This window comes from Tachypleus tridentatus, chromosome 1 (assembly GCF_004210375.1).
Source record: "Tachypleus tridentatus isolate NWPU-2018 chromosome 1, ASM421037v1, whole genome shotgun sequence".
Lineage (NCBI taxonomy): Eukaryota > Metazoa > Arthropoda > Merostomata > Xiphosura > Limulidae > Tachypleus > Tachypleus tridentatus.
In genome coordinates this window covers 49,140,795-49,165,000 of record NC_134825.1, presented here as the reverse complement: position 1 = coordinate 49,165,000, position 24,206 = coordinate 49,140,795, and the positions used below count along the sequence as shown (strand labels likewise).

General features: G+C 30.1%; 1 protein-coding gene across 1 annotated transcript in view; it reads left to right on the top strand.

Annotated features, from left to right (window-relative positions):
* Positions 1-19,839, top strand: part of LOC143247864 (F-actin-uncapping protein LRRC16A-like) — an 89,892-nt gene extending 70,053 nt beyond the window's left edge. Inside the window, 8 exon segments of the mRNA XM_076496422.1 lie at positions 4,648-4,867; positions 5,186-5,311; positions 7,372-7,577; positions 9,215-9,390; positions 9,857-10,073; positions 12,986-13,108; positions 13,536-13,634; positions 14,195-19,839. Of these exon segments, the coding sequence (XP_076352537.1) occupies positions 4,648-4,867; positions 5,186-5,311; positions 7,372-7,577; positions 9,215-9,390; positions 9,857-10,073; positions 12,986-13,108; positions 13,536-13,634; positions 14,195-14,463 (1,436 nt within the window). The 3' untranslated portion in view covers positions 14,464-19,839.
* The last annotated feature ends 4,367 nt before the right edge of the window (positions 19,840-24,206 follow it).

The following is a 24,206-nucleotide window of genomic DNA, read 5'->3' as shown; positions in this document are numbered from 1 at the left end:
TTATCACCAGGCTCTACTTTGAACATGTGTAATAAGAATCTTTATTTCATCTTTTAATGATTATTTTGTAGCCTAATTCCATTTTAAAAGTCTTCAATGCCTGACAATGGGCATCTGCTCAAAATGTCACATAAAATAAAACTAAGTTTCCATTTGCTACATGAATTTATTCTTAATTATCATTTATGAAAGATTAAGGTACACACTACTAGTTTTCAGAAATACTTGGGTCTACTTGAATATTTTACGTGCCACACAGCATGCTGTGCAAGAAACATCAGTGATTATTAATGATTCATCCACTTTCAAGCTCAAAGTTGAGCATTAGTCTAGATGTATACAGGTGACCAATTGTGCTGGGTGATGTGGTGGTGTAGACTCCATTTTGTACATTCAACATAAAAGATATAAGCATCTTTGTGGTATTTTTATATCGGTGTTTATTTGTTATGAAATAAAACTATATATAATGAAATTGTTTGAATATGCCAGGAGCAATGCTGGGTTTTAAATATATCAGTATATTGTTTTTACAGGGCAGTGGTCCCATCCGCAAAACACACATTCTGCAGAATTTAAACCTTTAATTATGCTTAGTTGTTAACCCTGCAGAGGTATTTGTGATAATCTGGAGGATAAATCCATTTAAAAAAAATTGGCCATAGTGCCTTTTATCATTAAATCATAAAGCATTTGAAACAGATTACATAAAAACTTGTATTGTAGGATAACTGAAGATTTTCTCGCAGGATAGTAGTGGATATGTGGGCATGATTATTGGTATATAGTGTTAGGAAAATGAAGTGTTATAAACACAGATTCGGATAATTCTAGCAACCAATGACTACTGAGAAAGAGTGAAGTGTAGGAACAATGGCACACAGTAGTAAACTTAGCTTCCTCTATGAATAACCTAGTAAAATGCAAGTAATTTAGTAAATTTTGAGAGCAATGAGATTTTTGTTGGAGTACTGTAAATTTTACTTTGCAGTATAAACTTGCAATATTATTCATTTCTTACTGCCATTCACTGTATCTTAATGTCATTTGAAATGTTATTTAGAGAAACTTTGAAGAATGGTTGGAAGTGTACAATTTATAACAATTTTATTTTATACAGTCATATTTCATTGGCATGTATGATTGATTGAAATAAAATTGGAAGGAAACTATGATTTCAATTAGATCCTTTCTGTCACTGCCACACCAAAAAAAAGTGTATTGATTATGTTTTTATATTTATTTTTCTATGCTCTAATTTATATTTGGAACCCGTTATTGAATTTAAAGCTTTTCTGACTGTGTATAGGAAGCCTGAATCACTTCAATGTTAACATTGTAGTTAATTTAATTAATGTAGTATTATGTAATTAAATTAACCAGAATGTTATTACAGATGGTTAATCACATCATTTAAATAATTGCTAATGCAGTAGCAAGTTATTATTAGACCATATAAAGCATGCTCAATATATGTGTGTGTGTGTGATTGTGGTTTATATAATAAGCCAATGAGCATTGCAATGTGTATAAATAGTATGGCTGGGGAAATATGTCAAAGAAGGATATTTATATGCTGGAAATACTCCAGCCCAGGTCAGAGCCACATGCTTGTTCATAAATACATCTTGGTACCAATAAGGTATTGAATAAAGATTTGAAGGTTACAAGTTACAAGAACTTGCAAACTTACAGCTGTCTTTTAACTCTCACCTATGTTTTTATGTTGCAATGGTGTTTTTGCATTTAGTCTGTTTAAGAGTGGTCTTTGAAGCTCACATCCATGTACAATGGAGTGAATATATAAAAAGTTAAAGAAATTGCACTATTGGAAAATAATTTGTAATTATGGTCATCAGATTGAGCACGGGTGACAAAGGATAAAATAGTTTTTGGAGAAATTCAAGCATAGAACCTGGAATGTTGTTCTTATAAAGTGTGATTAATCTTACTTTTTCAGAATGTCTTTCTTTTAAAGAGAACCACTGTGTACAGTGTCCAAATTCTGTACATTAGTATAATGTATAATCAATACTTCTCTGTTAGGCATTGTACAGTTATTGGAAATAAGCCATATGTAGCAATATCTTGAAACTGAGTTTATGATTTATTATTATAATGATGCGTCTTTTATTTTTTTGTTCTGGGAGAAATGCAACACAAAGTTACGTAACTTGATTTTTAGGTTCCACTGAGTTTATTAAAAGTGTTGTTATCAAAACACATACATGTTTCCTCCAGTAGACATAATATTAAAAAACCATAATAGTTGACCTCTTTTTTTTTTTTTCTTTTCTTTGTTATTTTTGAATTCTTGTGACAATACTTAGTTCACATTCAACTTGACTTCAAAAGCTACTTTTCAAGATATAATGTTAGAGAATGTATAAATGTCTTTAAGGTATAGTTTTTTAATTAAAATCATATAATGAGTAAACTGGAATAGCGAGAGACTACCTGTTGTAAAAACACATCTAAAGAATGAAGTTTAAAATGTCTCCTGTCTTTTGAAACCTGGCTCTATATGCTTGTGTTTGTTTTTACAACAGGCAGTAGCCATCCATTCCAGTTTATTCATCATGAATACGCTACCTAAACATTCTGCCAAAGGATAAAAATAAATTTGTTTAAGCTTATAAAATATTTTTCATATTTATAATTTTTATTTCAATTAGAATATTAAATCAATTATGCTTTTACTTCCTACTTTCCAGTAACAAAATATAATTAGACTTTCAGTAAGTAATCAGTAATTCAAGATTTATCCCTTTTTACAGGGTTAAAATCCAATTTTACTAGGGATTCTGCTTTACTTGAAACATCATAGAAATGTTCTTTAAGTTCTAATTTCTGAAAAAAATTCATAGGTAGCTTCTGCCAGTTGCATTTTATTATATTTATTTTTAGGAATATTTGTTAATCCTTTTATAAATAATCATATTTCTTTTTCTTATTTTCAAAAAATATTGGTCCTTTTTATATAAAATATATTTTTTTGAAATAAAACTGTTTTGTAAGGTTTTTCTCTTCCTACATCTTGAATGTCTTCTGTCATATTAAAGTTTTTCTGTGTAAATCTTTTATTTTTTGACCATGTATCTTGTAGTGACTTTGAATATACTTATCTGCCATAGCAGTATCACCTCAATTCCATCTAGTTTTGTTTTAGTATATGTTATTTCGTGGTCATTTTTGTGAATAATAATATTAAATACTTTCTTATTACAAGCCTCTTCAGATCCTTCTGTTTGTAGTAATGCTTTTCTATGTTTTACTCATACTCTCTGGATCTTTTCTATCTTTGTTTAATTGTTCTATAAATGATACTTTTTTTGTTTCTTTTTTTCCTTCAGTTCTCTTTTGCATTCTAACCAAGTTTTTCCAATATTTTATCCATGCTTTAAAAACTCATTTATGTGGTTCTTTCATTAAGTATATTGCACAGTATTGAACCACTTTCCAGGGATTTTTTACTATTGATTTTTCACTAACTTCTAAAGTTTCAATTTCATTCCTCAATTTTTCCACTTGTAGTCTTGTTTCAACTTGCTTTTATTCATTAGAAAAAGCTTCATCAAGTGCTTTACAAAAATTGAAAGATACTATTATTGCTTTTTGTCTTTATCGAATATATACATTATGTATGTGTATGCAGACATTCACGCCTAAATATTTGACCAATAGCAGAGAATAATAAGGTGCTCCTGGAGCCAATAATGTGTCCAATTCCTAAACTACAGTTTTCACATGTTTTTGCTGTTATAAACTTTTCTTACCACTTGTCTAAAAGTCTAGTTTAATTACTGTTCAGAAATGCTATCACTTGATGTGGTTACTTTTGTCAGCAGTTAAAGATGTGTATACATTTGTTCTTTATTACTTTTAAAATTTTAAACAGCAGTTTTAAAGCACAAGTGAAGAGAATGCCAGCTGTTCCTCAACCAGTTTGTTATGAAACAAACGCATTATTACTATACGCATTATTAATAACTGTTGATACAAATCAAGCTAACAGTATGGATGAAACTAATATTTAAGCATGTAATATAAAACTTAAGATTAATTTTGATAAATATTTCTTAGGTTTTTGGTGGTGCTTTAAATTGATAGGGGTGAGAAAGCAAAACTAACAGTAATTGAGTAAGTTGTGATTGTGCAACAGTTACAACTATTACTAGGAATTACAACGGAAAGGATGATAAATTGATAATAATTATTATTTTTATTTAAATAATTAAGTGTTGTAGAAATAAATGTTTTTTATAATAACAGAAGAAAGTATAATTGTCAAGTTTTAATTAATAGAAGTATAAAAGAAAAGTACATTTTATAAACCTTAACTAGTTCAGCACATTTTAATGTGTATAATACAATATCAGGGTTATATTTTGTGTTTTTGTTGTTGTTGTTGTATAATACATGTATTTAGTATATGTTATTTACTTTTAGTTGGAAAATTATATGGGAAAGCTTTACAGATTCTGGGTAAAATTATATTCTGACAAGTAACATGAAATCACAAAACCCATATGTCATAACCCAGAAAATAATGAGGACAAAGACCAGATGAGTTCAAGTATTGTAGTGTTAATTTTAAAAAAAAAATTAGTTTTCTGTTTTATAATAATTTTATCTATGTGCTTTAAGAAAAACTCCCAAGTTTATCACCAAGCTCAGACAAACTAGAACACCTGGGAAAAGCTAGACCTAAACGACCTAAAACGAGAGCTCCTACTCGTCCAGCAATACAGCCATTGGAAACGCATGACGACATCCACAATCTTGGCGAGGGGCTAGAAGTTTTCTTTCGTCGTCATCCAAACTCCACATCCACACCAGCTTTGTCACCTGACTCTGATGAACCAAGGTAAAATTCTTGCTAAGAAAAAGTAACCAAACTTGTGTTTTAGTACTTTTCTTAATTGTGATTAGGAGATGAAAGTTAAATGTTCTTTTACAGTATTTTAATATAACCAATTCTATCACTCAGTTACAAATACAACATAATTCTACATGAAATGTTTTAACTTATTGTAGGGTTAAATCAGTATTAATTGAAATTTATGTATAATATTTAAATGACCATCTGAAATATCGTGATCCTACAAAACTGTTTTAAATTTGAGTTAAATTTTTTTCCTTTTTCAAAATAATATCATTTAAAAACAGTTTGTTATCCATGTAGATCTAGAACATACAGCAACAGCACCACAGCTAGTGGAAGTGCTAATGTAAGTGATTCTGCATCCAATGGGAGTGGTTCTCGCTCTGTTCAAGGAAAATCACAACAGAAAGAGACTGAGAAGAAAGGGTAGGAAAACTTTTTGAGTTATAACAATACATCATGTTAATACAAAGAAGATAAAATTAAGTACTTGTCATGATTATCATCTTACTGTAAAGTATTTGTTATTATTGCTTCTAAAAATGAACAAGAGTGAATCCTCAAAAGCTGTGGCATGTGAAATTCTCTTAGACAGGACTACAGCAAATTAATCTGAGACTTTGGGTATGATAAAATACATCAGTCAAAAAGGTTTGACCTCCTGAGTCCAAAACTATTATAAGATCTCAAATCTGTCAATAGATGATAAAGCTATGAGCTAAAAGTTTGTACTTGGGGGGGAAAAAAAAACAACATTCTGAGAGGTTATGCTTTGTCTAAAAATAAATCATTTAACACTCCTACGAAAAGTGGGGCCTAATAGGCCCCAGAGCAACTTGAAAGGTTATTAATATTAGGCTAATAATTTTGTATTTAAATGAAATTGCCATTTAAATCCATTAATGAATGGATTAACGAGATTCCCACTGTCCCTATCTACTATCTAGCGAAACCACAGCCAGGAGAACGGGCTTGGAGAAATCAGGACTAGAAACGTCTTTTCATAGGAGTGTTAAACATTATTCTGAAGACGTCTTCATGAAATATTAGTTTTTGCAAATATTAAAGCAGATTTTTAAAAGTTTTTCAAATAACTGCTGCAGGCTTTTTCTTTAACTTTTGCTTTCAGACATTTTGACAGATCAGTTTAAACATCACTTTAAAATGTTTTTCTAGTGAGGGTAGATATAAAACTTCAATATTATTTAATTAAAAATGAAATTTAAAGTTTTAAAGTAATATATTGTTTATAAATTGTAATTTATCTAGCTTGTGTTTTCTGTAGTTTTTTATTTGAAATTTTCCAGATATCATGAAAACCTGTAATGTACGTTTTATGAAAACAATTAAAAATCAAATTACTGACATATGGTAATGTTATAAGCCTCAATCAACAAACAGATTTAGGTCTAGATAAAAATAAAAAAATAAATTCTGCAAATATTTAGTACAGGTGATTGTTAGCAGTTCAATGAAGAATGTCAATCCTAACCTTGTATATTAAATAGTTATTCTGGGCTAGCACCATGAGTGGGTTCTTGCCTGTCAAACTTACATTTTGTGCTTTCCAGCCCAGTGTGAGCAGGATTCATAGTAATGTACTATTGTGTGATCTATTAATTTGTGTGCTATGGTTTGTAATACTAGCAAATACAAATTAATTTTGTTTACCTTTACCAGGATTTTCTGCCCTCAAATAAATGTGCCTCCCCCCTGTTAATCATAAATGTTTAAAGACATTTATAAATAGCAAGGAATAAACCTGGAATCAGATGGTTTTATTTGGAACAATGTTCTTGATTCCCAAACAAACAAGTTTTCAATATTTTAAATTCTACATGACATTTTTAATGCAAACAGTATTCACATCAGTAATAATTGTTGATACAAATTATGCTAATATTATATATCAGAATTACATCAAGAAAATTGGTTCCCTTGTTTTGCTCAAATGTAGTGAGCTTTGCAACTTATTTTTCAAATACTGTATCTATCTCTGCAACATTTCTTTGACTTACACAGGTGAATGAAGTATTTACATGTTGAATTTAATAAAGAGAGTGTATTTTTATTCTTTGGCATATAAGATATATGCAGGTTTTTATTAAAGTAACTTGTCAGTGTTTTCTGTTTTTCAATATTGTGAAAGTATACATTTTGCAGCTTCTTAAAAAGTTTATTCAGTTACAATAGTTTACAAGTTCATGAAGCTTATGTAGCATTAATGTTTTGAAGATTTGTGAAAAGTTTATGCAGTACTGGTATGTTGCATCTGTGTAATAGATGCATGTAAAACTTTATATTCACACTGTTCAGTAGTTTTTATACTTTATAGTTTCTTGAGCAGGATGTTTCATATTGTAATTTTGAACATGATTACTACTTTATTTTTGATGTTATTTTTACTTTTTAGCCTTATAAAGGATACAGGTATTAATTATACTCTGAACTTGATCAAAGGTTTATGTAACATGTATGATTTGCAGCTTCATGAAGGGTATAAGCAATCTGTTTAGTCGAATATCGACAGAATCCAGCCAGGTCCACAAGTCTAAATCTTACGATATGTCCCACAAGTCAAATGTTATCCTCTCTAGGGTCACTAATATAGCAGAAACAAATACTTACTCCAGTGGAGCAGAAGGTGAACGAACTTCTTTTTTTGAGAGAAAGGAAAAGCAAGAAAATGGAGGTAGTTATTTATCAAATTTATATAAAAATATATTTTTATAAACAAGCTGCTACAAAAACAGTGCAACTTGTTATCAAATCTGAAAAATTTGTTTGATTTTTATATTTTTTAAAAAAGAATGCAAATGATGTGACTTTGAAATTTTCTTGGATTTATTTTAATATTTCTTACAACTGGTCAAATTTACCATAGTTTGAAGTGCTTGGCATTACATATAAAAAAGAAAATGATCAAAATTGCTAAACAATATCATAATGTCGCCCCCCTTCCTTCAGTGGTACATCTGCAGACTTAGTGTTAGAAACTTTGTTTCAATACCCATGGTAGGCAGAGCACAGATAACCTATTGTATAGCTTTGTGGTTAACTTTGAATGAACAGACACTATGATAACTTTGCCCATCTGTCTATAGCCCCTGTTGGTTTACTTTATTTCACTGTTCTTACCATACAAATTAAAGGAAAAACTACCTTCTTAATTGTTTTATCACTAAAAGTTCAAGTTACTTCTTCACCATAGAGTTTTTATAAGACAAAATGTTTTCTACAATGTCTAATTTTAGTCAGTGAAGAATATAAAAATAAAATTTAAAATGACTTATATAAGCACAATATTTAAGTTGCAAAACTGAAATTTTTAAAACTACTGATGGTTCATAATTGATGAAAATTATGAGATTCTGCAAGAAAGCCTTTACAATTCATGTCTGATTGTTGTGTCTTTGTAAGCTCAAGTGTGCTTAGTTGCCAGTGACATTATCTTTAATATTGCTGGTTTACTCATTTCTATAAAATTTTCCATAATGTGTTCTGACTTCTGTTTTTTATTGCTTTCAGTTTATTTCTTTATCACTTTTAGTTTACATTCACTTGTTTTTTAATGGCAATTAATTATTTTCTGTATAATTTTTGGAGCACACACTTCAGATTTTCGGTTTCAATAAAACTCAGTTATTTTTTATATCATCCTTAGCTTATGTACACCTAAAATTGACTATTATACTAAGAAGTGTTTGAAAGCCAAATTGAAAGTTTTCTGCTAGATTAATCCTTTGTCGTCATCGTTAAAATCAAATGTGCTCAATCAGACCTTTCTTCTTCTTTTTTTTTTTTAAGTTATTAATTATTTGTTTGGAATATAAACCATGTAAGCATGCACTGGACATAAGTTTATTATTCTTGCAGTGTACGTGTAGATGGTCCTTAAAAATATACTTCATTGGCTGTTGACTTTGAATAAACATGGGAAAAAATCAATGATTTAACCAAGCTGCTCTTTAAAAAAGCTGAGTTAATGCTACATCTTAAAGGGAGCTGTTTTTTAGGAAAGTTTGATTTATATGCTTGCATTAGTGTTGAATCTGAGAAACAGCTGTAGGACAACAAAGATTTCAATGTTAGTTTAATTTTAGTTTAAATATAATGCTATAGTAACTTATCTAGTGTAATTCTGGTTAATGGAATGATTTATTTTAATTTTGAAAGAAGGCTTTGTTAGTCTGTTGAACTGTGATATCAGTGTTATTACTTACCTTAGAAAACTTTGATTTTATGACTTGACTAATTAACAGACAAAAAATGTATCATTTACAAAATGTAAAAAAATGTAGCTATAATATAGTTAAAATTATTTTCAAGACATAATTCAAGAAATTGTAGCAAATGCACGCAATCAAGCACAAGAGGAAGGTACTAGCCGGATTTCAGTAGCTGAAAAGTTTGGGTTGGGACTGACCCCCAGGGGACCAGGATCCAGCATTTTAGCTGAAATGAAGGCTCGGCAGGAAAAAAGGTCATCTGGGCTTGGTAAAAATGTAAGTAACTTCTCATAGGAATCTGAAACATTAAGATTGTAATTGATAGTTTGTTGGGTTTTTTTTTCTATTCTGACTGTTTAGTTCCACTAACAGTATATAATAAAGAAAATTGGGAATTATTTTATGCATATAGTATTGACTGTTATACTTTTTCATTTGATAATGTACCAATTCTGGTTTATGCCTTGTGCAAAGTATAACTATTCTTTGCGTTTTCAGTAGTCCTAAGACTAAAAAGAAGGTGTAAATAGAATATGCTTACAGGTAACAGGATTAAAAATTAAGTAATTAGATCAAACAGATATTTAATCCAGTAAAAGCTCTCTATAACAGTAAGGACATTTTCAATTCAACTCTTAGGTCAGTATTGAAGATGAAGGAATTTTTCTGGAAAAGCTTATCATTAAAAGAAGGTAGATATAGAAATTTGTAAAATTATTTTCATTTCATTACCTTCTACCAGGTAGTAGATGATAAAACAAGCACTGAAAGCTTAGACCACTCTCCCAGTCTTCTTCATGCTGTGAAGCTTAAACCCACAGGTTTAGCAGAGTCTCTGAAATCCCCAACAGAAGCATTTCCTAAAGAAAAGGGAGAAGCTACTTCGCCTGGAACCATTAGCAGCCCAAGTGCTGTTGATTCACGACCAAACAGTTCACCATCTGCGATCAACACTCCAGGTGAGGCTCACTTCCACATTCTTTGATCTGGATTATTCCTACTAATTTCTGGTGTTTTTACATCATAATATTAATACTTGTTATCCTGGGAATAGTGCACTAAAGTGTTTTTTTTTATCATCAAATTGTAATGCATGTATTTTATTATAAACTGCTTTTATTTAGGGATACTTGCTTAGTTGTATTATTTTACCATATGATGCACAGTGCAAGGCATTGGTTCTAAGTCTTCCCTTTTGAATCTTCGATTTTAAGTTTCTTTAACCTTGTGGTGTCCATCCATGCTCTGAGAGAAGGTGTGACATCTCTCTCATCATATTTCATTATAGAAATAAAGCCAGTGGATGAAGTTGTTTAAAATTTGAGAAAAGTGTTCCTAAAAGTATTTAATTTTGGAAAAAATAAACTATTTAATTTTGATTTTTTATAAATAAAAATATTTAATGTTGTTTACATTTTGCACTCTGAATAGTTCACCTGCAAGATGATTTTTGTTTTTAGTATAAACATACTAATTTTAATCTTGGTTTTCACATTTTATTTGCATAATCTATAGAACCTCATAAATAAATATCAATTTTTTTGTGAAGTATTTATATTTTATTTCCCATTTTCTCTACTATATCACTAACTACTATCATCAGCATATTATGCAATGAAATGTTAAAACTTAACATGGTAATGTATGTGTGTGTATCTTTCAACTCTGTGGGAATTCTCTAAATAGTATTCTTTGTTTTGTGTAATTTTGTGTCTCTTTATTTCATTTTTAGTTTATTTTTAATTTTAAATTCTCATTTTTCTATTTGTAACAATATATCAGCTGATGTCTGCACAGCATTATGAAGTTACTTAAGTCAAACTTTGCACAGAGGCTCTGCAAAACAAGGTGGAACTTACACACCCACTTGTTTATAAGCTTTCACAATCCAAGTGGCAGGTTAAACTTATAAAAATCAATAAATCTTTCTAAATATGCATTTTAAAACACAAATAGTACATAATTAATTAAAATGTAAAAGCAACACTTAAATACTATTAAATTAAATACTACAAACTTAATATTGATAAGGCAAGAAACTTGTTACGCATTAAGTACCCCTTTAGAGAACAGTGGGTTTAGATTCATTTTATCCCATTTGAAAATGAAACCATAAAAGTACCTTTACCATTTCAGTATTGAAATTCAAGAGCAAAATATGCTCTTCCTATTAGCTACAAGCATGCCATTCAACTTAAAACTGTTCCTTAGCAACCATGCTCTGACTTTACAAGTGAATGTGTCATATCTTAAACTGAGGAAACCTTTACAATGGTTTCCTATAGGGAGAAATTCTTGGAAAGTCTCAAGATGATAATAAAATATATGTAGGTGGCAGACTTGAATTGTCTGAAATAACAGTTTGTATTATCTATTTGCAACTTTTTGTATAAGAGCTCTAAAAAGTTGAGAATTGTAACTAAATATATCACAAGATGACAAAACTACAGTTTTAATTGCTGTTTTAGATCTTTCCTTTCCAAGTAAAGGAATAAATCATAGGTAATATAAAACTTGTGTGGGTGTATTAGATGATAATAATTGCATCAAAATACATTAATAATAAAATGGTTGAATTATATTTTTAATGTAATGCAGTAACAATGCAAAAAGGAATTTAGAAATGGTATCAGAGGTTATAGGGTTAATAGCATCTTGTATTTACAAAATTATTACACTGTCCAGCTAGTTTTGTTCTGACAGTACTAAGCATACTTTGTAGTTCTTACACTGTGCAACTAGTTTTATCCTGACAGTAAGTATACTTAGTTCTTGGACAGTCCAGTTAGTTTTGCTCTAATGGTACTAAACATCCTTACTATTTCTTGATTGAACATGGTTTACTTCAATATAATGGACTGGATAGATCATGTGAGCTGTATGACTTCTCAAATACTGTTATATAGTTATATACGAATCAACTTGAATTTTTTTTCTGACAGTTAAATGTTATGATCATACATGATTGATTGAATACTTAATTCAGGAAGTACATTAATTTGTTAATAAATATTTTAAGTTCATATTAAAAAGAAGGTATTAATTTTAAAAGAAATTAAGTTTTCTTTATTTTCAGATATTGAGGTTTGAAGATTGTACGGAAGTATTCCTTATAGTGTATAACTTGTGTAGCAAAGTTAAAACTGTTATATGTATCATGTTATGGAAATATTATTGAGAAAATATACAGGTTATTAAAAGATGCAGGAGGCTCATAATCATGAGAACTCATTTTTGAAGTAAACAGTTACATACTTAAACATACTATTTTTCCAGGGATATTTTTAGAAAAGCATTTTTGTAGTTATCTTTTTTTTTTTTATCCTAAGATACTGAATCTGAAAAAGGAAAAAAAAAAAAGGAAAATGTGCAAAACTTGAGTTTTACATTTTACATCAAATATTTTGTATTTTAAAACATTCAAATATCTGTAAAATATATTTGAAGATTAAGTTGTATGTAACTGGATGTGCTTAATTATTTTTATCGGAGAACTTTCATCTATAAGTATTGGTTCTTATTGTAAAATATACACTACATCCTCAGTGAGATCTAAAACAGTAGATTTATTCTTCAAAATAAATGAAGTTTCAGTTTAAAAGGCTATTCAATGACACAAGTTCAGTTTTAGTCATGGCATTTTCTTTTTTAATTTATGCTGTTTATTCACATCTTTAAAGAGTTAGTTGTGGAAACTTAATGAACAATTTTGCCAAGCTTTTTCCAAAACAACTTGGTCATTTTCAGATATAAAGATTTCTCCATTCAGTCAAATGGTTAAAATTATAAAAGTTATTGTATGTGAAACAGCTTCCACCAGGCATTTGTTTAATGCACAATTAATCATTATTTTTCTCATGACAACTATCAGGTAGTTCTCCCGTAACTGGTGACAGTAATCTAAGCCCAGGATTAAAACAACGTCCTCCACCTCCTATAGCTCCTAAGCCTCGACCCAAATCCATGCTCAGTACATTGGATGGAAGGTTTTCAGGTTGGGTTTTGTAGACATTTTTCTTGTGTTAATTCTTTGAAATAATTGTGAAAACATCTATCCAACTTGTTTGTTTTTGTGTTTTTAATATATAAAATAACCTCATAATTTTCATGTTTTATCAGATTGTTAGATATAATTCTGTTCTGTGTTGGATTTAGATGAATATAAACTTAGAAAATTAGTATGATTTAGTTAAAAAGTCTCATATTTATATAAATTTTATGAGTAATGAATCATTCCAGTTGATAATAAAATTGTCACTTATTTCAGATGATCAGTTTTTCTGAGGAATAATTTTTGTAATCAATGGTTTTGTTTTTTGAGTAGTTCAGTAAACCTTTTTCAATAAATCACTGTTATAATGAAACATCAAGGCCTGATTTCATTAGTATTCTCTGTGTAACAGATCTTTCTTATGCTAAAGGTGAGTACACCGTTGGTGAAGAAGAAGCTCAAGATGTTGAGGTGCACACACCTGATGTTGTATTCCATTCCACAGCAGAAAGTTCTGTGTGCAATAAAGGTATTGTACATTCAAGAATCACACATTCCAAATGCAACTAATTGTTTGAATATAAAACAATGTTAATTTAATAAACTAAGGCTCGAGACGATTTGCAGTGAGTGTCGTAATGGTTTGTTTCTAGGCGTGATCTGATTTTGAGATAGTTTTGATAGTTGCACTGGATCTCTTAAGATAATGAAAGAAGGCCAGTTCAAGGTTTCTGATATTATTTTAGGAGTGATTCAACATGAGTGGTATGAAGTCGAGAGAAACGAATAGCCATTTTAAAAAAACATGTAACCAAAAGAAAGAGCTTTCTACTGTAATAGTGAGAGCTAATTGTTGTTTCATTGACTTTTTACAGCATACTTTACCATTTGCACTGCATTTTTTTTAAGATGAAACATTCCTGCACTGTTGTAGGAGGCTGTATCAGTGTAAAATTAACCAATACGATTCAAGTGACTTTTGTTGTAAATGCCATTTAATTGGTGATTGTTATCTCACATGTTTGAACCTTGGTACCTTAGCCATTTCATCTCAAAGTTTGCTGAAACCATCATTTTCTGTTTCTAAAGACACAACATCTCGAGAGCGGTCAATGTACCTGGGTAACAGTGGATCAGTTGACCTCATCAGCAAAGCACCTTCTAGTCTGCTTCCAAACTTGGGTCCAACAAAGAGGTCTCGCTTTTCATCTACAGGCAGTACTGAAACAACAGAAAAAACAAAACTACAGTTAGGGAGCAGCAGTGTGGTGAAGGACAAGTTTCAAACTGAACATAATTCTAAAAGTTCATCAGAAAATCATAATTTTAATATAGACAATGATATTGTAGATGTTTGATGTTTCTTTTAAACTGCCTGGTGGTTTCACCTATGTGTCACAGTTGGCTTTTTTATCCACTGCTGGTGTATTTGAAAACCTCGGGTTTTTTGTGGGTGACAGTTAAAAACAAGAGCAAGGTTTCTGATAGGTGAGTGCATGGATTCCAGTATGAAAACTCTAAGTATAAGGCAGGAGATCATTTAAAGCAATCAAAATTGAAGTTGTGGTATTACTAACAACTGAAATTTTTGTATCAAAACACACCAGATCCTGGGAAGCACTTTAACCAAAATAGTGTTGTGTTAATGTCAGCTACACAGAAAGCTACTGAGCTTTGCATCATTTTTAATTACCATCTGAGAACACTCAGGTTGTCTTCCATGTTTCAATGGCAAAATAAATTGAAAATAGTACCATATCAGTTTTCAGAAATTTCTTTTTGCACATCACATGATTGTGTTGTATAGAAGTTTTTGTTTTTTTATTACCACGAAGGTGTTGTAAAAGTAGTAGTTATGCATTATAGTCAGGTATTATTTATTACTTGGCCACAATATGGAACACTTTCTGATATTCTAAACAAAACTACATACAAATACAGAAAATAGAAATTAAGTCAATTTTATAATTTGTTTTCACACGGTAATTTTTAGACCATTTTGAAAAAGCATTTCCTTCCTCTAAACAGAGCTACTATTTCATTTGCAGTCATAATAATGGATTTTTGGTGTCAGCTAATAATCATTAAAAGTATGTTTTCTGTGCAGTTTTGACAAATTAAACTATTTCAATTACTTGTTTCCATATTTAGTGGAAAAGCTGTTATTTGTGTATAAATTTTCTGTTTAAGTAGCCAATGAGTAAAAACCTTATGATTCTACTGTCATTATAACAAAACTACTGAATGAAATTGGGAGAAACCTATTTTTAGTGCATAAATAGTTATGAATCATATGAAATGTAACATTACTTATTTAATGCATTTTATTATATACACCTCTAGAGTTCTTTACTAAAATATGGAAGAGAGGTTTTCCTATCATATGATTGTCTTATAATCACTCGTAGTAGTTTTCAACAGAAGAATTCCTCATTTTTCCCAATTTAAAAACTAGCAATTAATTTACCCAGTGTCTCTCAGCTGATTTCTAGTTACATAATATGTTAATATCCTTACTAATCAGGTTTGTTGTGTTGAACTAGTCTTTGATATCCATAAAAAAGTACTTCAATAGAAGCTAGTAGACCTTTGTTTTAGGGTTTTATTTAGTTTTTGCTTGTATTATTCACTTTATTCTGAATATTTGAAGACAGTGTTTTCACAGTACTGAACTTGTTTCCACTTTTATTTTTTTTTATAAATTTTTAAATTAACAAGTTATTTACCAAACGTTCACCAGAATTTTATTTTCAAAAACAGGAAAAATTTTAAAAGAAAACAAAAAAAACAAACTTAATGCTTTCCTCCCCTTTTTTTGAAGGATTAAAATTGTGGACTTTTTTTTTCTTTAATTAAAGGCTATATTAAATGGCTTTTAGGGTAGTTTTTTTCATTGAAACTTAATTTTGATGGAGTAATACTGTTGAAATTTAAAATTATAAAATGAGATCAATAACAGTATTAGAAATTTCTCTGTAGGGGTTAAGTTAACAGTATTAATAACAAATGACTAAGCATGTGAGATCTGAAGCTTTAGAAATTTTGGAAAGTATATTTTGTTTAGCCATCAGTGCAGTTGCTAGAATATCAAGATATGAAGTGGTGGGATTTGATTGAGAAAATGTAAATATTAAAATAGCTAAAGGAAATGAAAAAGAACTTCTACATCTTCCCAAAATGGCTGCTTATCCATACTATGGTGTGGGAAATTCTATCATTAATTGTTGTTTTGCAAAGTATAGTTGTTTGTAGAGGTTGTTCAAATGTTATTACTAGCACTGATACATAATTATAGCTGTAAAACTGTTCAGCTAGTTTTAGAGCCCAAAGAAACTGGGGCTGTCATTTTGGCTGTGTTTTTATTAATATTATTATTGTAACAAATTTATTAATGTTGCTTATTTTGTTATATAGTAGTTTGAAATTTATTATAAAACTTTTTTAACAGTATGGGAAGATGAAGTATGAACTATTACTAACCAACTGTTATGGGATTTCAGTATATGTAGATTCAGTTTACTTAAGATCAAATTATTAAAATATATGTGTAGTATGTAAAAGTATAACCATTTGTTTTTTTGTATGTTTCTCTAAAAATTTAGTGGTCTTACTTAGTTTGATAATTTTATCCTTTTAATTTTAAATGATGGTCAATGAAATTTTTGTCTATTGGTGAATTGTATGTGAGCAAATCTCTTCCAAGTTTTTCATTTTTAAACATATATATATTTTGAGTTGTATATTATTTTTGTGTTTATCAAACCTACATAAAGCTTTTGTTCTCTCCACTGTTTTTGCTAGCATTTGAAATAAACAAGTGAAATGTGTATGTGCATGAGTGTGTGTGTGTAAATAAACTGTAAAACGTTTTTTTAGTTTGATATTTTTTTAGCTGTGATGTAGATGTACCCAGTTTCTTCTGAGGAATAAGTAAATGTCTTTCAACTAAAGAATTTCTCAAATGGTGAAACTTTAATACATCTTTATGTTCTTCATTAACTCTAGCTAGAACTGGTAAATTGTACAAGTCAAGTTTTAGACCTGTAAAAAGAACATCCTAGCAAATGTTCCATGTAGTTTTCACTTTATATAAATGGTCTGCATTCCAAGGACTTTTATGATTTGATAAAATGTTTTTACATATACATATAAAATGGTAGATTTTGTAGGTATTGATGGTCTTTAATAGACTGAGTAATAACTTAAGCAACTGCTTCTGTGTGTAATAAATACTGCACTGTGTACTACTGGAGCAGTGAGCAGAATTTAAAACACAATATTAGCATGGCATTTTATTGGATTATATATAACAACACTGAATGTTCATTTTGTACGAGTCAAATTTTCTACAGAACTTTTAATAAACTAACAGTTTAACATTTTACTGTAGCTATTGTTAGAATGAAATGCATTTTACTGTATGAAATCATGAAAGTTGAATGTTATGTTTTTGTTTGTTTTTTTGAGTTATTAGACTAAAGATAATTGTGTTTTGATCATTCATATTTAGGAATTGTGGATAAAGATACAATGAGTTACTTTGTTTGGCTTGCCCATATGAACCTTTTTAATTTTTATCTTTACTTAAATAACTTCAAACAGTTTTCAGAAACTCACATTGCAGGTATTTTAGTTTGGGGGATTGAAAAAGACAATTTTTAAATGCTTAAATAATTCACAGGAACACATTAAGACAGGCTTATTAACTTGATTTTGTGAAAATTATAAAAGGAATGTAAAGTATATTTTTTTTTTAAATGAGATTATTTTGTGTTTTTGGGCAAGTCACCTAGTTCCTGGTGTGTCGCACACTCTTTGATTTTCAGTTCGTTGTATGGTTAAGCATAACCCATCAAGTTCCATATGATATTTGAAGATGAAACATATGGTGCTAAATATTATTTGTATTCCATTAAATAATTAGGTGTCAGTTAATAATGGTATAAAGTTTTTAGTACTATGATATTTTGATGTTTTCAGTTTCAGTTTTCTGTTGTGTGTGTGTGTGTGTAGTGTGTGGTTACTGTTGGGTCACAAACATATGACAGAGTAGGAAGGTTTATAAAAATATATGATCTGTAATATTAAAAATCCTGTATAAGAGAGATAACAGTTCACAATTTTGGTAATGCCAGTTTCCTGAATCAGGAATAGTTTGGTAGTTTTTATTGGTGCTTTTCTTGAGACTGAAGTGTTTTTTTCTACTATGATTCTAGCTGTAAGCTTATAGTTACAAAACATTGTCCCTAATTCTTTATGACAGAAAGTTTGCTAATCACACACTTTACGATGTGAAATGTTTTTGTTAATGACTGAGCTGTTGGTGTGAAATACATTGGAACAGTTTATTTGAAGAGCAGGCTTTAAATCAAAACACAGCATACAAAATAATACAAACTTAAACCAGTTTAAAGTTTCATGTGGGTGTACTCTTTATGAAGTTTACAAGTTTTAAAAAATTATGGTTTTGATATTCTAATTTTACAAAAATTGTATTTTCTTCTATTTTTCTTTTATTTTAAGTTTTATAAGCACTTTATTTGAATGAGATCCAAATGTATGATGAAAAAACTGTTTAAGCAAAACATGTATCTATAATTTGGTTGAATTTTCCAAATATAAGACTGATTGGATATTTTAAAACCAATCATTTGTCTGGATAAGGAAGAAAGTATTCAAGGTTCAAGTAATTTTCTTACTTTTGTAAAACATCTCATGAATATGCATAGTTAGTGAATTTGAATCGAACTTTATATTTCTTCACTTATGTGTACTGTTAATCACTTAATAAAGAATGATAATTGTAGGTTTTAAACAAATATATATAAATTTACAATTTGTATTATTATGAATTGTCAAATGGAATAACCAGTTTCTCTTACATGTAGTAGTAAAAATAAATTGTATTTTGACTTAGAAGGCAAAGTGAAATGTATAGAATTATTCTTAACACGTGAAAGTGGGAGTTATATAATACATATATCAGGACTTCACCAAATCACATTAGAAGGAAGTACAAAATAATACCATCAAAACATGTGAATAGATACTTTTCTGGGGTATACAGTAATTATTATAGATGTATAGAGAGTGGAAGTATTGCTGTAATGTCACTTGTGTAATACACTTCCTGTATTTTGGTGTTTTGTGTATTCCAAAAATGTGCTGTTTCAGAAGTTGTAAGCTCATTCAAGTTTGTTTCATTAAAGTTGTACCAGTTAGGATATGTTTGTTACACAAGTTGAGCAACAACATAAAGTGTGGAAAATAAGTAAGATGAATGCTGTAAGATTAACATCTAGTTTTTATATTGATACAGTGAATGTGTCAAAAGAAGAATACAGCCAGGGTAACATTTTGAAAACTGTATAAACAACGTATGTGTATTTTCTCATGTTAGTCTTGTCTAATATAATCAGTGTGATTCTGTGTGATCATAAAGTTGGATAATGAGAGATTAACACATTTGCAATTGGTATGAGTTGGATTTGGTAACTTCTGATCCCTTGTTGTATTTAATTTTTCATGAGATGTTTTGGGAGCAATATGTTTTGTTATTAGAGAAATTTATATGACTTGTTGTATTAATGTTCTTGTATATACATTTTCTTATTTCGTAGTATGCTATGCGTTAAACTTTTCATTGTACAGTTAGTCGTTTTAATATTCTGTAATTTTGGCAACAGCTACTTACTGCATTTGTTTTGCTTTGAATAAATTTTTTTTTCATAATACTCTTAAGGTTTTCATTACTTAAGAAAGCAGCACCTTACAATATTCCAGCCACATGAACATCAGTCTGTAGCAAATTGACCATGCAGTTCGTCCACTATAAGAAAATAAAAATCACGCATTGCAGTCATCGTGTCTTTTCTGGTAAATATCCATGTCTACCATTTTTTCACATCCCCCAAGACAAGCGTTTTCATTCACCCCCAAATGTGCTAATAACGTTTTCCCAAGACTGTGCATGTTTTTTACAATATTTCAGTGGTATTTAATGCATAGCTATAAAGAATTAAATTCCCTTTCTTTGTGATATTATTTGATTATTGACAGCAAAAAAAATACATTTGGGAACACAAAGCAATGCCATCAACCTAATACTAAAATAATTGTTGTTGTTTTATGAATTATTTGATTTTCCATTTGTGCATAAAAGGGCACTATTTCTATCATTAGATAAGAGAAGAATCCATACCTGTACCTACTTTCACATAATAACCCAATCTCATTACTACTTCCCAAGTTCCCATATAAAGCGAGTTTTTACAATAGGCAACGGTACTTACACAATAAGGTAGCGTGTCATGAACACCCCAGAAATATTTGTGACACGTGAGTATTTGTGTGACATAAGTTTGTGTTTGGGCCTTTCGATGGCTCACTAGAGCTTAAGAGCGTATAACGCTAATGATGTGGGTTCGATGGGCTACATTTCATTGTAACGTACAACTAGCTGAAACCTGGTTCACATTTACCTGCTGTGTTAAATAAATTTTATTTTCCGTGAAAGCAAATACTCGGCAAGTAGCTTTCAAGGGTACGGATTACAGACCAGCGTTGTTACGAAAAAATTAAATAACTTAAACGTTAGAACAAAATTTAATCGCTAAGACAAGCGGGACCAAATCTACATACATGCCTATTGGGTGCTCCATCATTTGCTTTCCTATTTTAAAACAACAAGCATACAAAAATTCAATTTGCAGTAGTTAGGCTACAAGATATTGCAAACATTTTGTACGTCTAGTTTTTAGTTTTTGTATTTATATTTCAAATAGGTGAGATATTTTGTAACATTTCGTATATTAAGACCTGTTATTTCGTGAAAAATTGGAACGGGCCAACCCAAAAATTCTAGTAATATTATTAAAACTAATGTTATGGTATCTAGTAAATAAATAGATAACAGTTAAGGTACTCTAGCAAGAGTTGCTAACCAGTGGTAGATTTATCACTAGGCACACGCCAAGGAGCCCCAAACTCTAATAATGTTCATACACATAATTCGTAAATTTTTTAGTCATGTTGCGCTTATATGAGTAACACTTTAAAATAAAAAAAGAGTTTTTGTGGCACAATAATAAGTAAAATTATTTAGTATAACTTAGAGCCAACTAGTTTCGGTAAACGTGTTACCATCATCAAGACAGGCTTCTACAGTGTCTGATAGGAACTAAATACTTGGAGAGAAACTGTAGAATTTTGTCCTGATGATGGTAACACGTTTACCGAAACTATTTGGCTCTAAGTTATATTAACTTATTTTACTTATTATGTCAAAACCGCCCTTTTATTTTTTAACTATTACTCTTAATAGTTGATGTACGTTTCGTATTTTACGGAAAATACACATGATATATTTTTATTTTTCAACTTTTACGCGAAGAGCAGTATATGTACTTTCACAGTAAAGTTCGTAATTTATATTTCTTGTAAACGCATTTCACATTACTATACCTTAACCCTCGTTGTCATTGAAACATTTTTAGTGCTATCTATGTTATATTTGCTATAACAAAGTTAGGAGCACCTTTTGGACAACTTAAAAATTAAATATCTGTGAAAGAATAGGATCTGTATTTCTACCATTTAAATAATTCAAAATTTATTTTTACATTTCAGTAATTGATATACAACGACTCTTCTGGATCCCAAAATGCCAAATATCTGATTCTCTAAAATAGTTTTACTTTCAAATGAATCCCACCAGTGGCAGAGCGGTATGTCTGCGAACTTGTACGAAAAATCGGAATGTTTCATTTTTTACCTTTCAGTAATTTTTGAAATAAATGTTTGTCATTATTTTGGAGGTAGTTGTCTTTAAATAACGGATTATCGTCAACTTACCATTTCCAAATTGTTAGCCTTTATATGTCTACAGTTATTAATTACTGTGCATAATTTATAAAAATTTAAATTTCAGAAAAAAAGTTGGAAAACCGATACAGTAATACAGCGTTACCATGCAAGGAAATATCACTAGGTTTCAAGTTGTAACACGCATTTTGCCATGCTTCCTAGACGTTGAAAAAGCATTCGATATAATCTGTCTATAATGGGACTCCTTATAGAAGTGTCTAACTTCCTGGACGATAGGAACATCAGAGTGAATGTTGAGGCCACTTACTTCGAAGGCGAGTGTCCCTCAAGGAGGAGCACTTAGCCCTACTGTTTATCATGTCATTAACGTGCATAGCAAAGACTCGAACCGCATTCTTACATCACTTTTTTTGGCAACCTCGAATTCGAAGCTGATACTTATGGGTGGGTTATAATATTTTTTGTTCAATATAAGAGTAGTCACTTCAGACTGTAGATGGTATCTTTTCTTAAATCCGTATTTCAAAATTAGGTACAACTGTCTTTGAACCCTAGGAGTCTCTGATTTGACATATTGTTAAGCTGAACGACCAACCAAATAAACATAAAAGCACGTTTAATTTTATGTGATGAATTCATATGGTGTAAACGGTTTCTGAATATTTAGGGTAAAAATCTCTAGTGGTGAACAAAGTAATTTTTCTAATCGAGAAGAAGCGTGCATTAAAAAGTGATTTTTATAGATAACTTGGCATGCTATACAACAGGTGATTTTTATTGATATAAAAGAAAGCTGTTCAAAGTGAGAATCAACTGTTACTGGATAAATCACAAGAAAATTTTAGTTGCAAGTACGAAACTTGCCCAGTTAATAAGCTTCAGTAGATGACTTCCAGTAACAGGAGGAAGTTGCTAACAGCTGTGTTAATTCTTTTACTTGTAACTCATTCACTTATTTTTAATTTGTCCAACAAATGGTCACGCATAGTTAATTATTTCCTTAATAAAATTTACTTCATTGTCATCATACGATTTTATCCTATTAAAAATAAACTGCTCACAACTGTACAAGTCGTTACAAATGGAGGTTACAGGCTTGCAAATAGTTTCTTTTACTTTAAAAGAAAAGCGCAGATATCCCTTGAGTAGCTTTGCGCGAAATTCAAAACAAACAAACCAATCTCTCTATTTCAAATTAAACAATTTAGCCTACCTCGATTCTACCATAAATAAATTTCAAGATTTTTTTCAAAGCCAGAATCTTTCTTTTTCGTACAATCCAATCACAGAAATATTCAAATTATATCAAATGTTGAGAAGCTTTTTAATGTTCACCATCAGCATTCAATGCGAAAGGGTTAAACTTTAAAATATTCTTTCATTATTCGAATTATTGGTAATTCGCGAGGTAAAATAAATATGAAACAAGTTTTATATGTATTTTTAAAAATGCCTTAACAAAAAGCATAGCTGATATTCAAACTTCCATTTTCCGAATAAATGTTTTTTTTTTAAACTTAGCATGTAATACATTGAATTTAATTATCACAACACACTCTTCAATATATGCTAATTGCATTTGGTGGTATCCTTGCTCATTTTTGAACCTCATCACGACAAACCAAACTATTTGGTAAAATGGTTAAGGCACTCGACTCGTAATCTTAAGGTTCCGGGTTCGAATCCCCGTCTCACCAAACATGCTCACCCTTTCAGCCGTGGGGGCGTTATAATGGTACGGTCAATCCCACTATTCATTGGTAAAAGAGTTGGCGGTGGGTGGTGATGACTAGCTAACTTCCCTCTAGTCTTACACTGCTAAATTAGGGACGGCTAGCGCAGATAACCCTCGTGTAGCTTTGCACAAAATTCAAAACAAATCAAATTAATTACACGTTGTCCGACGATAATATCGAGACATAGAAGTGCATGTAGTAAATATAATGTAACATATTTTGCCTCTTGCTTTTTGTAGCTCATAAGCAGTGAGTCTATGTTTGTGAAAGTGTGTAAGACTGCAATGTGGAATCTACAAAATAATTAGAATAGAATTTGTGAGACTGAAGAGAACATATATGTCGAAACTAATTTCTTTAATTTCATGTCTCTAGTCTCTCTGATTTCAAGTATCTTTAAGTTATCTAATTCTTTGTCAATCTTTTTCGTTCATCCATTTGAAATCAAACTTCATTTTCTCTGTTAATTTTGCTGGTATATCATTTGAACAAAATTTCCTGATGGAAATATAGATTTTCATGAGTTTAATACTGTTGAT